Raw genomic sequence first — 14,941 nt, 5'->3', positions numbered from 1 at the left:
AACCCTGAACCTAGCAGCCTAGCTCATCCCCTGAACTCATCACCAGCAACCCTCAGTAAACAGGTGCTGGATGTCATCCTTGAGGCAAGGAGGCCTAGTACTAGAAAATCCTATTCAGAAAAGTGGAAAAGATACTGTTCTTGGAGCCAGTCTCAAGGAATGGACACAACTTGTGCCCAGCTTACCTCATATACTAGGTTACTTAACAGAAATGCTCCACAAAGGCCTATCCTTTCCTTCAGTTAAGATTCATGCCTCTGCCATCTCAGCTATAATACTGATCCACCCCTCTTCTCTCATCCTCTGGTCAAACAGTTCCTGAGAGTAGCCAAAAATTTAAGACCCCCCAGGAGAGCTCCCACTCCAGCCTGGGACCTTAACTTTGTATTGGAAAAACTCACACTTCCACCCTTTGAACCTGCTGCTTCAGCAGAGTTAAAATTCCTCTCCTGGAAAACAGCTTTACTTCTAGCCATCACTTCAGCAAGAAGAGTGTCTGAATTGCAAGCCCTTATGGCTGTGGAACCCTTCATTATCTTCCATGCAGACATGGTTTCCCTCTGGACTTAACCCATCCTTTATGCCCAAGGTGGTGTCTATTGTGGCTTTAAACCAATCCATTCATTTGCCAACCTTTTTCCCTAATCCTCAGAATAAAGGGAAAGGCTCCAGCACTCCCTGGATGTGCACAGACAGCTTAGGTTCTATCTGGAGAGGACTAAACCTTTCAGTAAATCTGACCAGCTGCTAGTCAGCTTTGCTACAGGGGCAGAGGGCAAGGCCATTTCAAAGCAAACCATTTCTAAATGGATAGCAGACTGCATCCATTTCTGCTACAAACATCATGGGAAACCTACTCCACAGGGGATCAGAACACATTCCACTTAGGGCTACATGAACCTGTACAGCATTTCTCAGGGGAGTCCCTACCTGGGACTTCCTGGAAGCTGCAACCTGGAGCTCTGTACACACCTTCACCAAGCATTACCACTTACCTATCTTTTCTAAATCCAGTGCTGGATTTGTCACAGCAGTCTTGCAGGGCCTGCTTGCCTGCCCTAATGCTTCTTGACTCCCTCCACCCATCCTCAGCTTTGGGAATCAACCCAAATGTGATGACTGCAACAGTGAAACATGAAGAACATAGTACAGTTGTGTACGCTTAACATAAATGTAGATGTTCGAGTGTATTCACTGTTGCAGTCCTAGTTACCCTACCTCCAACCCCCTGACTTCTCTTTACTTCTACCTATTCTTTTTTGTTTGGCCATATCTTATAACATTGTTATGTACTTTCTACTGGAGGTGTTCCACACCATGTAATTGCTTCCTGTTGTGAGGGCTTCTGACATCTGGGGCAAGAAAAACTGATATAATGGCGTTGGCTGCATGTTTTATACCCCTGACGAACTGACGTCATGGAAGAAACGACAGCATCCGACACAGAAATCCCAAGACTCTGGTATTCAGGCCAACTGAGGACTACCTGCAGGCAGGTAACCCAAATGTGATGACTGCAACAGTGAATACACTCGTACATCTACATTGATGTTAAGTGTACACAACTGTACTTTCCTCAGACTCTTGGGCTACATGGCAGCCACCGTCCCCATGCTACCTTTAGCAAGACTGCATATGTAAAGTTACAGTGGTCTCTTCAGTCTGGGCACAGCACTCCCTTCCTCTGGAGCACAGGGTTTCCCTTCTCTCTTGCCTGAAAAAGGAAATACACTGGTGGTTGGCACAAGTAAACCACAATCAAGGTCTTCCCTTCCTACCACCTCTGCCCGCACAGGTCATACCCACAGATGCATCAGACTTGGGCTGGGGAGCATCTCTGGGTCATCGAAGGGTGCAGAGCTTTTGGCCAAAACCTCACAAACTGGAACATCAGTGTTCGAGAGATGAGGACAATTCTTCTGGCCCTTCAGGCATTTCTACCTTTCCTCCAGCAAGGTCCCTTGAAGATTTACACATAACACCACTGTGCTGTGGTATCTGAAGAAGCAGGGAGGGACCAAGTCTTACCTCCTCTGCAGATTAGCCCTTTTGGTATGGGATCTGGCCACCTCACAGAGAATTACGCTGCAGGCAGTCTACATTCCCTTTCTCTACAACTCCCAGGCAGAATGTCTAAGCAGAACCATCAGAAACAACCATGAATGGATGCTGCACAGAGATGTTTTCTTGGATCTGGTTCACAGGTGGGGTACACATCAAATAGACCTGTTTACCTCCTCCATCAACTGGCACCTCCCTGGCTTTTGCACCAGGATACCAGACCCTCAGGCACTGGCAAACAGATGCCTTCTCAGTTTCCTGGAAGGGGGAATACCTATATGCTCCCCCCTTCCCACTCATTCAGAAGGTCCTGTTGAAAATCCAGCAGGACACTCCCAAAATCTTTTTGATGACTCCCTACTGACCCAGACAGCACTGGTTCCTCCTACGTCTACAACTGTCCAAGAGCAATCGCCACAAGTTACCCCCCCCAGAGTGGACCTTCTCACACAACACAAGGGATCCGTGATTCACCCACAGTGGCAGCTTCTGCACCTCACCCTGTGTTTGATATGATTCTGATCCCCCTTCAGACACCTTTACAACGAGGACATACTCCATGTCCTGCAGGAGGCCAGGAAACCAGATGCAAGAAAACCCTACCTTTCGAAGTGGAAAAGATTCACTCCATGGTGTCACAAAAGACAGCTGGATTTGTTTCCTAGCGAGCCCCCTCTAGTCCTTTCTTACCTGTGTGAGCTAATGCAGACTGGTTTGGCTTGTTTTTCCATCAAAGCTCATCTGTCTGCGATTTCAGCATGCCTTCCTCTGGATCCCTTGCTAGCATCCAGACTTTCTTCTAAGCTCTTCCTTAAGGGGGTACTTCACCTCAGTCCTCCCAGGAAACCGTCCCCTCCTCCTTGGGATCTTAACTACTTACTTGAAAACCCTGGGGAAGGCAGTCTCCCAGCAGACCATATCTGCCTGGATCTCCGAGGCCATCATCTTCTGCTACCAACTCCATGGTAAATCACTGCAAGGTGCAGTTAAAGCACACTCCACCAGAGCTATGGCCTTTTCAGGAGCCTTCTTTAAGGGCCTGGATACCTCTACTATTCTGGAGGCAGCCGCTTGGTCTTCAGTTCACACCTTCACCAAACACTACAAGCTAGACCACATCTCTATATCCAGGGCAGGGTTTGCCAAGGCCATCCTTCACGGATTCCTGGAGAGTGCCTCTAGACCACCTCCCCAGTCACAGTGAGCTTTGGCACTCACCCATATGTAAAATACTGCAACATTGGAATAGAAGAACATAGAAAGGTTGTGTAAAATCTTACCATAACCATAGATGTCCTTCTCTTCCATGTTACAGTATTCCTTCCCACCCTCCTTCCGCTCTTGTTAGGTTGCATTTCCCTTTCTGGTTGGCACTGGACTGGCATTGCCTTTTTTAGGACTAGCTCCAACTGGGGCCTTCAGTTCTGAAGGCTGGTGCATGCATATGTCACTTTTATGGCCCACGTTTCCTCAGCCACATCAGACATCCCACGCACCTCAGAGGGACTGAAAACTTTTGTATACTGGCCATACGTACGTGACTACTGCAACATGGAAGAGGACAGTTATGGTTATGGTAAGATTTTACACAACTTTTCTTTATTGGTGTGTATGTGTGTGTGGGGGTGAATGAATGCATCATTGCTTTCAGCATTGCATTCGGTTATCTCTGAAAACAGATTAAAATAAAGAGAATTCCATTTGCTGCCTTTTGGTGATCTCTTTTTTCATCAGGAAGAAAGTGCTGAAAATTATGCCAATGGTACTGTAATTGCTGGTGTCATTCGTAGACACATTCCCATGCCTGTCATTGTAATTACTGGTAGGGTATGTATTTAAAAAAAACAAAAAAATGGGTCACTACTCGAGGCAAGGTGTACTGTTATCACTGTCCATAGATAAAGGTAGCTGATTTTGGTGATCACCTCTGTGATGATGAAAGTAGAAAAAAAATACGATCGGTCATATATTTTGTTAATTTCATTTACAGGCACATTCCCGCACGTATCCACCCTGATCACTGTAATTATCGATGGGGGGGAAGTAAAGTAATAAATGGATAGCTGCTGTGATCAGTGTGTACTGTTATCACTGCCCACAGATAAAGATAGTAATACCTTCTTCTGGCCATCACCTGTGTGTTTGCAAAGAAAGTGTTAGAAATAATGTCAGCTGTAATGTAATTCTTGATCTCATTCATGGAGCTCCCTCCACACTCCCTGTAATTACTAGCAGGGGAAACATTATATAAAGATAAATTGACTGGATTAATGCTATGGGCAGTGTACTCTTATTACCGGTCACCTGTGTGATTGCAAAAAAGTACAGGGAATAATGCCCACAGTAATTTATTTCCATCTGCTGTTCATACATTCCCCGCCACCCCATTGGCTGTAGCTTCTAGTAGGGGAAGATGATGAAAATTAAGGAATATTTGTATTGTTACGTCTGTCCACATAAATGAATGCCTCTACTATTGATGTTGGGGTACTAGGCTAGCATCAGTACCACTAAATTTCACAGTATGACTGTACCACTGCCACCAGCATGATTTCAGTATGCCACCCACTTCTAGTGCTGTTATCAACGAGGTTTCATTCCCACCGCTGTTGACCGAGGGTGATGTAATAGCAAGACAATGCACACAGGTCTCTCTCAATAATTACTCCATAAAGTGCAACCTGGCTGCAAGAGCTTAAATAGAATATGTACTGCTGTTCTAAGTATGAGCTTCTACCTCCACACCCAGATTGGGCTGCATACAGGCTACTTACAGAGCTGAGACTTTGGCTAAGCACCCCTAGGTCCCTGTCTTACTGTTTTCTCAGTGAACTAGTGTTTATCTGTAGTAATTGCCTTTTACACACTGTTTTCACACGCACATGCATGTAAAATTTCCTAAGAAGGCTGGCAGACTTCCCCAATTCCCCACATCTTTCATCCTTGCCCAGTAGTACTGTCAACTTACTGTGTTTAGGGCCAGAGACCCTCTAGTTACCTGATTGCTGTCAGATTCAGCCAGATGAAAATCATACCCAGTAATCTCTCTCTCACTGGTAGTAGGCCGTAAGCAGTCTAACAGGAAATGTGTGCATCACAGATTAACCAACAGTGTAAATAATGGTTATCCTCTTCTCAGATAAGTAATAGTACATAATAACTTAATGCCATCCACAAGAGCCTAAAGGTTAATTGGTAAACTTGTATAATTAAAAAAAAAAATTACAAACTAAGATATGTATAGGTTGGCACACACTGATATTTTTAAAGGCATTAAAAACAGGATACATACAGAAAAACCTGAGCCCTTAGATGCCCACGTTCCCTGGCTAAAGTGTAGCACAGAAATACTAGCCCTAACTTTTATAAATTAATGATTAGTGCTCGCAGTTGATTACACTGCACACAAAACAAGCAGTAGCATCTATCATCTCTTGCATAGCATAGTACACACAGTTATATACAGTGTTTCCTCCCCTTATGTTCATCACATGATATCACCCTCCTGACAGTGGAGAAAATCAAACAGTAAAACCAGTTTTTCGTTGTTGCAGTAACAGCAGACTTGCCAGTTGACATCCAAGCCCGTTTCCTTCCCTTCGAATGCACCCTGGTGTATTAATGCTGTTAATGCTATGCAAACCATTAAGTCAGTCAGCAATTACTTCTCATCAGCAAAACAGTTCCTGATCTTTCCTCTCTGTTACATTAAGAGGAGGAGACAGTACATCTGGTGATCCAGTAGATTGTAGAAGACATTCCCTGTCCGTTTCATATTCCGAAAGACATTGTCACAGTTTTATACTCTCTAGATGGACAAGTGAGAAGAGAGAAGAAAAGGTAGAAGGAAAGAATGAATGAAAATGTCATCGCATTTTACTGTTCCCTTTAGCCTGGTACTACTCCTGACTTCACAGATGAGTCAGTGCATTTTGATGTTATTGTGTGCAAGCATATTTTTGGCTTCAAAATTGCCCATGCCTTTATACTTGAGGTTGATTTATTCGGTAGTATATGTGGTGTTAGTAATGAGAGAAAAGGTCATTCTTTGAGGTATGAGTCTTTTGATCGGGAGTTACTTTGCATTTCTTTATCTTTCAACATCCTGTGGATGTTCTTCGTGTTTCACTGTCAGTCATCTCATTTGGGTTATCTGCCCGCAGGTAGCCCTCAGCCTACCTGAATAATAGTCTTGGATTCCTGCGTCGGATGCTCTCTTCTTCCATGACGTCAGGGGTATAAAACGTGCAGCCGACGCCATTACATCAGTCTTTCTTGCCGTGTGGTGACCGAATCAGAAGCAGTTTGCAAGTGCCGGTCGGCCGACTCCTGAAATTTTCATTTTCGAGTTTCAGAACCGAAGTCTCTAAAAAAAAAAAGATAAGTACCCCGTTGGGGATCCCTTTTCTTGCTCCAACTGATGTCAGTAAAAGTTAACAATTGTCTTACCTGTGGAAAGCAAATACCTCATAAAGATTTTCATTCGTACTGCTTTCCCTGCTTAGGCCCAGACCACAATGTCCCTCACTGTCAGTTTTGTGCCTTGTTCAACCCCCGAACTATTCGTCGTCGGGCTATCTTTGCAGCAAATTATTTTGTTACTCGATGTCAGTACTCCGAAATAGCTTCGTTAAGCCATCTGACTACTGGTCTTCTGAAAAAGCATAAAGATAAAGACAGAGACAGACCGCATAGGTCCAAAACTGCAGACGATGCTACTGTTAAGCTAGTCGCCAGTCCACCGGTACTCAATGAGGCACTTTCGAAGCCCCTGATACCCGCTACTTCAGATTCGCAGGCCTCTACTGAGACCCATTCGGAGTCTGGTATGCCGCGAGATGCTTCTTCAACTATGGAACCTGTGGATGTCTCTACCTTGGATGGGTCTGGAGCCGCTGTGCAGGCACCGGCTTCTGAGGGTGTATTCAGGCCTACAGACTTGCATTTTAAACCGACACCATCTTCTTCATCCAGGCCTAAAACTCGCACCACGCCTAGAAAACCAATGTCCAAACCGCATGCTCAGACCCATATGCCTAAAAACAAATGCTTAGAATGGCTGAAGACCTTGTTACCTTAATTAGAGGAAGCCAGCCCTTCCCCCTCTGAGACTTAGAACTGATTTTCCTTCTGATTCTTCTGATCAGGAATCTGATATTTCTGTTCCTTCTGATTACCAGGATTTGCCCTTATCTACCTATGAGGATTCTGATGCAGAGGATTCCATTTCCTCTGCTTCCCCTCCAGAAGATTTTCCTTTTGGTGAAACCTTGCACACGCTTAGAGAGCGTTTCCGCTGGGAAAGCCAGGATTAGTCTGACTCCAAAAAGAGGCTTTGGGAATTCTTACTCCTTCCTCAACACGGGCCTTTAGCTATCCCTGGACATTGTAGATGATGCTTTCTTGGAATCTAGCCTTTCCCCAGACACTTTACCTCCAGCTCCCAGAAAACCTGATGGGTATTAGAGTACCTGACTCTCTCAAGTTCCTTTTCAAGAATCCTACTGCGGATCCAAAGACCATTTCCCAAGGACCTAAAGGCATTAAGGCTACTGCTGCCAAAAATCCTACCCCTTCTGATAGAGATTCTAGAGCCTTAGACAGATGGGGTAAGAATGTATACACTTCTGCTACTTTGGCCATTAGGGCTTTAAATTGCCAGTTTCATATGTTAAAGTACCAGCAGCATATTTTGTGGCTACTTAAACAGAAAATGATGATGATTCCTGACTGTGCTGAACACAGATAATTATAGGATTTAATGCATTCTGTAGAACAAGTTGGTAAACATACTTTGCAATGTGGTTTTGATTCTTTAGAAGCATCTTGCAGGGCTGCTGTCACTGGGTCTGTACTTGGAAGGCATGCTTGGCTTAAGGAGCAAAACTTGCCAGATCATGTTAAAGCTAAATTACTTGATGCTCCCTTAAATCAAGATCCCCTGTTTGGCAACAAAGCAGAAGAAGTCCTCAAAAGGATGGAGGAAAAAGCTAAATCTATGCAAACTGTTAAAGATTTCCTACAAGTACAGCCTCCTAGATTTTAGTAGACATTGGCCTTCAAAGAATTGGTCCTTTCCAATCTCTTCCAGGCCCTCTCAGTCCAAACCCAGGAACAGCAGACCACCTAGGTTACAGTCTCAGACTGCGTACAGGCCTAAGCAGTGGGGGGGGGGGGCTCCCACTTTCAAAGTGGGGAGCAGTAAACCACCCCCCTGTGGAAAAATGGCACAATGACTTAACCTTAACCCTCCCAAGTCCTGCTCAACTGCCTGCTCCTATAGGAGGAAAGGCACAAAAAAGAAAAAACAAAACTTGTAAGTTAAAAGAAGCGAATCGCAACCAAAACTTTCTCGAAGCTGTTTATTGACATAAAATAGAACAATTATAACTTGACTTAGCGCTTTCACCCGTTCACATCACGGGTTTCATCAGAGTGAAGACATTTTGGTAGCAGCCACTTTAAATAGATGAAAAACATGTGAATTGTCCAACCACATCACTTAGTTAATTAGTAATTAAGTTAATACACACGTACATTTCTTCTTATACAATTCTTGTATATATATATACACATAAAAGAACTTCTTCTATACATATACACACAAAGAATTCTTTTACATATATATACAAAAAAAGAACTCCCTCTAAGGAAAATGCATATTTGTATTTTCTAAGGTTGTATCTTTAAGATGTTTAGGTTTTTATAAGTGTTACATTTTTATAAAACATGCTTTGCACTTACACATATATATATTTTTTAATACTGTTAGGAAAATTGTTCTATTAATCAACTAATTAACTAAGTGATGTGGTTGGACAATTCACATGTTTTTCATCTATTTAAAGTGGCTGCTAACAAAATGTCTTCACTCTGATGAAACCCGTGATGTGAACGGGTGAAAGCGCTAAGTCAAGTTATAATTGTTCTATTTTATGTCAATAAATAGCTTCGAGAAAGTTTTGGTTGCGATTCGCTTCTTTTAACCTATAGGAGGAAAGCTCACCCTGCATGCAAAAAACTGGGAACTCGTTACTCAGGACAAATGGGTTTTGAATGTAGTTTCCCAAGGATACAGATTCCACTTCCACTCCCTACCAACCCCAAAAAATTTGCCAGACCTACCCCCAAGTCATTGGGCGGAGGCCCAACAGCAGGTTCTCTCTCTTCTAAGTGTCAGGGCTATTCAACCTGTCCCAGCAGAACAAAGGGGACAAGGTTTTTATTCAAGACTTTTCTTGGTACCCAGGAAAGACCGTCCTGGCGTCCTATCGTGGACCTTTCTATTCAAATTACCTTTGTGGTAATCTCAAAATTCAAAATGCTAACACTTCAACAGCTTCTTCCTATGCTAGGCAAAGATGCCTGGTTGGCAACCTTAGACATGAAGCTTACCCGCACATTCCAATAAGGGAAATTTGCAGGAAATACCTACAGTTTTTTGCACTTCCTTTTAGCTTAGCTTATCTACTGCGCCCAGGGTATTCTCAAAGTGTCTAGCTCCAGCCATTGCATTTTGCAGGCAGAGAAATATTCAAATATACCCATACTTGGACGATTGTCTGATTCAGGCAGAAAGCCAGGACTTGCTATTACAACATCTGGCATTTGTAAAGAAACTTCTAACCTCTCCTGAGTACACTATAAACAAAAAGAAATCTCACCTAGTACCCTGCCAACAGATTGTATTGCTGGGAGCAAGCTTGAACACAACTTCCCAGATGGCTTTCGTCACTCCGGAGAAACAAGTTCATTTGACAACCTACTTCAAACCATTGGCCACAAAACCTCAACTATCTGCAAGGAAAATTCTGCAAGCCCTGGGGTTCATGGCCTCTTGCATTCTACTAATTCCATTTGCAAGACTGCATATGAGGAAACTACAATGGTATCTAAAAAGCCTATGGTGGCAACATTCTCAAGACCTGGAATCAGTGATTCCTATCATTCCTTGTATAAAGATAGAGTTCCTTTGGTGGGCAGAGGCCTGCTACCACAACAAGGGGCTCCCTTTCACTCTGCCACCTGCCACCCAAACCCTAACAGACGCATCAGACTATGCATGGGGGGCTCACTTGGCCGGGCAGTGCATTCAGAGCAAATGGAACCCGAGACAGATGCACCTGCATATCAACCTAAAAGGAATGTTAGCTGTACAGAATTCCCCGACAGCCTTCAAAGACCGCATTCTTCCAGGACAACTGTTGGTAAAGACAAACAACACCACAGTTATGTGGTACATAAACAAGCAGGGGGGAACCCACTCGTACCCTCTCTGCAGACTAGCCATGGCTCTGTGGAACACAGCCTTGAGCTACCAAGTGCACCTACAAGCTCAATTCCTGCCAGGCAAGCTAAATTCACTGGCAGACGACTTGAGCAGAAATCTCATGGACCCACACGAATGGAAACTTTTCAACCTCTTGAGGAACAAATGAGGGAATCCAGAGGTAGACGTGTTTGCCTCCCCTCGGAACTACCAATTGGACAAATTCTGCACAAGGACTCCCCACATCCAAGCTTGGAAAGTGGATGCCCTGTCCTTTACCTGGGAAAGCCTTGCGGTTTATGCCTTTCCCCCTCTGCCTCTCCTCTCGAAGGTTCTGCTAAAGATCAGACAGGACAAGCCAAGGACAATACTGATTGCACCAGACTGGCCACACCAGCACTGGTACCCACTCTTGCACAGTATGACACTGCTGGGACCATGGCATCTGCCTCAGACCCCTTCCCTGCTGTCCCAATAGGCGGGCCAGATTCTGCACCCTCAGCTTCAAACCCTGAACCTTGCAGCCTAGCTAATTCCTTGAGCTCTCCAATAGCATCCCTCAGTAAGCAGGTGCTAGATGTCATTCTGGCAGCAAGGAGGCCTAGTACTAGAATTTACTATGCTGAAAAGTGGAAAAGATACTGTTCCTGGAGCCAGACTCAGGGGATGGGCACAACAGTGCTCAGCTTACCTCTTATTCTTCAGTACTTAACAGAAATGCTCCACAAGGGCCTATCCTTCTCGTCAATTAAAATTCATGCCTCTGCCATTTTATCTCATTATAATACTGAACCCACCCCTCTTCTCTCACCCTCTGATAATTCCTTAGAGGGGCCAAAAATTTAAGACCTCCCAGGAGAGTCCCTACTCCAGCCTGGGACTTTAACTTTGTATTGGAAAAGCTCACTCTCCCTCCCATTGAGCCAGCTGCAACAGCAGAGTTAAAATTCCTTTCTTGGAAAACAGCATTCCTTCTAGCCATCACTTCAACAAGAAGAGTGTCTGAATTACAAGCCCTCATGGCAGTGGAACCCTTCATTATCTTCCATGCAGACAGGTTTTCCCTCATGGCTAATCCTTCCTTTATGCCCGAGGTGGTGTCTAGTGTGGCCCTAAATCAAGTCCATTCACTTGCCTACTTTTTTCCCTAATTCACAAAACAAAGGAGAACGAATACTGCACTCTCTAGACGTGCACAGACAACTTAGATTTTATTTGGACAGGACTAAGCCTCTCAGAAAATCTGAACAGCTGCTAGTTGGCTTTGCTGCAGGAGCAGAGGGGAAGGTCATTTCAAAGCAAACCATTTCCAAGTGGATAGCCCATTGCATTAATTTCTGCTACAAGCACCGTGGAAAACCTACCCCACAGGGGATAAGATCACATTCCACCAGGGTTGCGTCTACCTCTGTGGCCTTTCTCAGAGGAGTCCCTACCAGGGACATCCTAGAAGCTGTTACTTGGAGCACTGTTCACCAGGCATTACCACATGCCTCTTTTTTTCTAAATCCAGAGTTGGTTTTGCCACTGCAGTCTTGCAGGGCTTAATAGCTGGCCCTAATGCTCTCTAACTTCCTCCTCCCTTTCTTAGCTTTGGGAATCAACCCAAAGGTGATGACTGCAACAGTGAAACACGAAGAACACAGTACAGTTGTGTACACTTACCATAAATGTAGATGTTCTAGTATATTTACTGTTGCAGTCCTGATTACCCTCTCTCCAGCCCCCTGACTTCTCTTGGCTCTACCTTTCCTTCTTGTTTGGTATATTTAAGTTTTCTGGTCCTGGAGCCAGACTTGGGGGGGATGGGCACAACAGTGCCCAGCTTACCTTTTATTCTTCAGTACTTAACAGAAATGCTCCACAAGGGCCTATCCTTCTCGTCAATTAAAATTCATGCCTCTGCCATTTCATCTCATTATAATATTGAGCCCACCCCTCTTCTCTCACCCTCTGCCTAAACAATTCCTTAGAGGGGCCAAAAATTTAAGACCCCCCCCAGGAGAGTCCCTACTCCAGCCTGGGACTTTAACTTTGTATTGGAAAAGCTCACTCTCCCTCCCTTTGAGCCAGCTGCATCAGCAGAGTTAAAATTCCTTTCTTGGAAAACAGCATTCCTTCTAGCCATCACTTCAGCAAAAAGAGTGTCTGAATTACAGGCCCTCATGGCAGTGGAACCCTTCATTATCTTCCATGCAGACAGGTTTTCCCTTAGGACTAATCCTTTCTTCCTTTATGCCCAAGGTGGTGTCTAGAATAGTCTTCTAACCTTTTGGTGCTGTGCTTACACTGTATTTTGTGGTTTTTGCTTGGTATTCTGTCCTGTAATATGGATATGCTTTAAGGTACACTCTGATGTAACATGAAAGTTATGGAGTACTTACCTCAACATTAAGTCTTTGGTGATTATCGTAGCAGATCCAGGAGGGTTTTCCCACCCACTTATCCCCTGCTTCCTTTCAGGAAGCCTTGCCTTTGTACGGGTCATACTGATGGAAATCAGTAACCACATCCTTGGAAGTAGAACTGAGAGTCCCTTCAGGAGGCATCTGTGGAATTGAATGGTGGAGATGGGCATGAACTGGAAAGCATTTGCAGACACCACTGATTTCTTTTTCATGATGTCAGTACCTTGATGTTAGTAGTCATCACCAGCAAAAACTATTAACATGATATGTATAGGATCTTGGCAAAGTCAAGGCAGTTTATGCATTGCTGCAGTACTCATCCTTAGACTGTATCCTCCTGTAATGAGGAGGGCTAGGTCAGTCGAGCTTGATGTGAATGTGTGAATATCTATTCAATCATTCTGGTTCCGTTTTGAAAGTTAGTATAGTATCGCACTGCTCTTTCAAAACAGTATTATAGCACACTATTCAATTTGCAGGGAACGGTTTTCTAGTTTTGGGATAAGAGCTATGTAATGAACCTATTTCTGTACCATGATTGTGTGCTGGTGAAGATTTACATCTCTGATTCTAGTATTAATGAGACTATTTGATTTGCAGAGATACAGGAGGTAATAGGACCACTGAGTTCCTAGTGACATGGAAGGCAAGGCATAACTTTTCACGCAGGAGGTCTACAAGGCACTGAATAAGAGGACAATGTCTTCAGTCTTTTTCAGTAGCTTAGGATTTTTTAGGCGAGTGATCTTAGTTAGGAGCTTCTACTGCCTTTCTAGTTGTTTGATATGTCTAGTGAAGTATATTGCAAAGGAGCCTTTGTATTCTGTAATTAGCCTTATCAATTCTGAATATAAGGTGAAGGTGACTTAGATTTGCATGATATTTTCTTGGCACATAGAAAGACTTTCTGATTACTGTCGCTACATTATGATAACAAGCAAAGGTGTTGTCAGCACAAATTCCAAGGTCCCTAAAACATTTTCATTTTGAAGCTGAATATTGTCTATGATGTGTTCTGGGGAAGAGTTGCTTATTAGATGTCACAATATTGCCCTTTTTTGCACTTAATTCTAGCCCTTTTTTAGGCACCATATATTATGTTCTTGAAGGATTTGGGCATCAGAGGGAAATTTAACAATGACTCACATTTTGCGGTCATCTAATATAACCAGAAGTCTCGGTTCGTGGTTTGGAGATCAGAAAAGTGAATGCCAAACAAAACAAAAGAGGTCTTGGCACTGATTTCTATGAGACGTCACTGGTCACCTTCATACTGTCTTACGAGTCAACTGCCACCACACTGTGTGGGTTCTCTCTCTTAGCCATTCTGCTCTCCATCTTACCACATAGGGATCTGTTTGCATTGCATTATGCTTAGTAGATATAACAGCATGGGATCTGTGTAAAATGCTTTTGCCAGGTCAGGCTATGCCATGTTGAGAATAGATCCCTCTGACTGAAGTCTAAGTGTATGGATTTGCAGCTAGAAAAGCCCTAAAGATCTGGTGTCACAGTAAGTATCACCCAGCTTTTATTTATTTATTTATTTTAAGTATTATCACTGATTAGTGTGCTTTTCATTTTGTTAGGAAATGACTGCTGATTTTTATTTTAGATGCTCTGGCTGCTTGTAACTACCTGCCACAGTCCAGGGAGAAGATAATCGCTGCTCTCTTTAAGGCTCTTAACTCAACCAACAATGAACTTCAGGAGGCTGGCGAAGCATGCATGAGAAAGGTTAGTGTTAAATATTCATCCAGAAAATGTTTTTTGAACTAGAAGTTCAACTGGGCAGTGTCCATCCACACTGGAGGCTTGAAAAGAACAACACCAAAACACCAGATGAAATCTAATTTGCTGCATACCCCAGTGTAAAATAGCCAGTGTTGAGCTATACCACCTAATCACTGTACTTCTGTGCATAAATGACGCAATAATGCAGTGATTACCAGATAAGCAAAAATTCTGCTGTAAAGTTAACTAAGAGAATGGTATTCATGGTATAAACACAGTATTCTGAATCCCATCTTGGAGAGCATCAACAAATGTTAACTTCAGTGATGAGGAGGTGTAGGAGTGGAGAGAAGCAATGCATTGGTGGGAGTGGAAGGAACCATTAACAAGAGTTGACCGGAGCTAAGGCCTGTATAAGAGTGGACACAAAAGGTACAATAATAAGAGTAGGAATGATTAGAATTAAATC

The 14,941-nt window shown here is 43.6% G+C and overlaps 1 protein-coding gene across 1 annotated transcript in view; it reads left to right on the top strand.

The window, feature by feature from the left end:
- The window catches only part of LOC122816707 (transformation/transcription domain associated protein), a gene marked incomplete in the record, with an annotated part of 2,794,447 nt that overhangs the window by 1,076,317 nt on the left and 1,703,189 nt on the right, over positions 1–14,941 (top strand). Inside the window, 1 exon segment of the mRNA XM_044089697.1 lies at positions 14,354–14,475. Within this exon segment, the coding sequence (XP_043945632.1) occupies positions 14,354–14,475 (122 nt within the window).

The sequence above is a fragment of the Protopterus annectens genome, chromosome 12.part0 (genome assembly GCF_019279795.1).
Source record: "Protopterus annectens isolate FY-2018-M chromosome 12.part0, PAN1.0, whole genome shotgun sequence".
In the NCBI taxonomy this organism is placed as follows: domain Eukaryota; kingdom Metazoa; phylum Chordata; order Ceratodontiformes; family Protopteridae; genus Protopterus; species Protopterus annectens.
The sequence above is the reverse complement of the archived record's forward strand: the minus strand, read 5'-3'. Positions and strand labels throughout refer to the sequence as shown.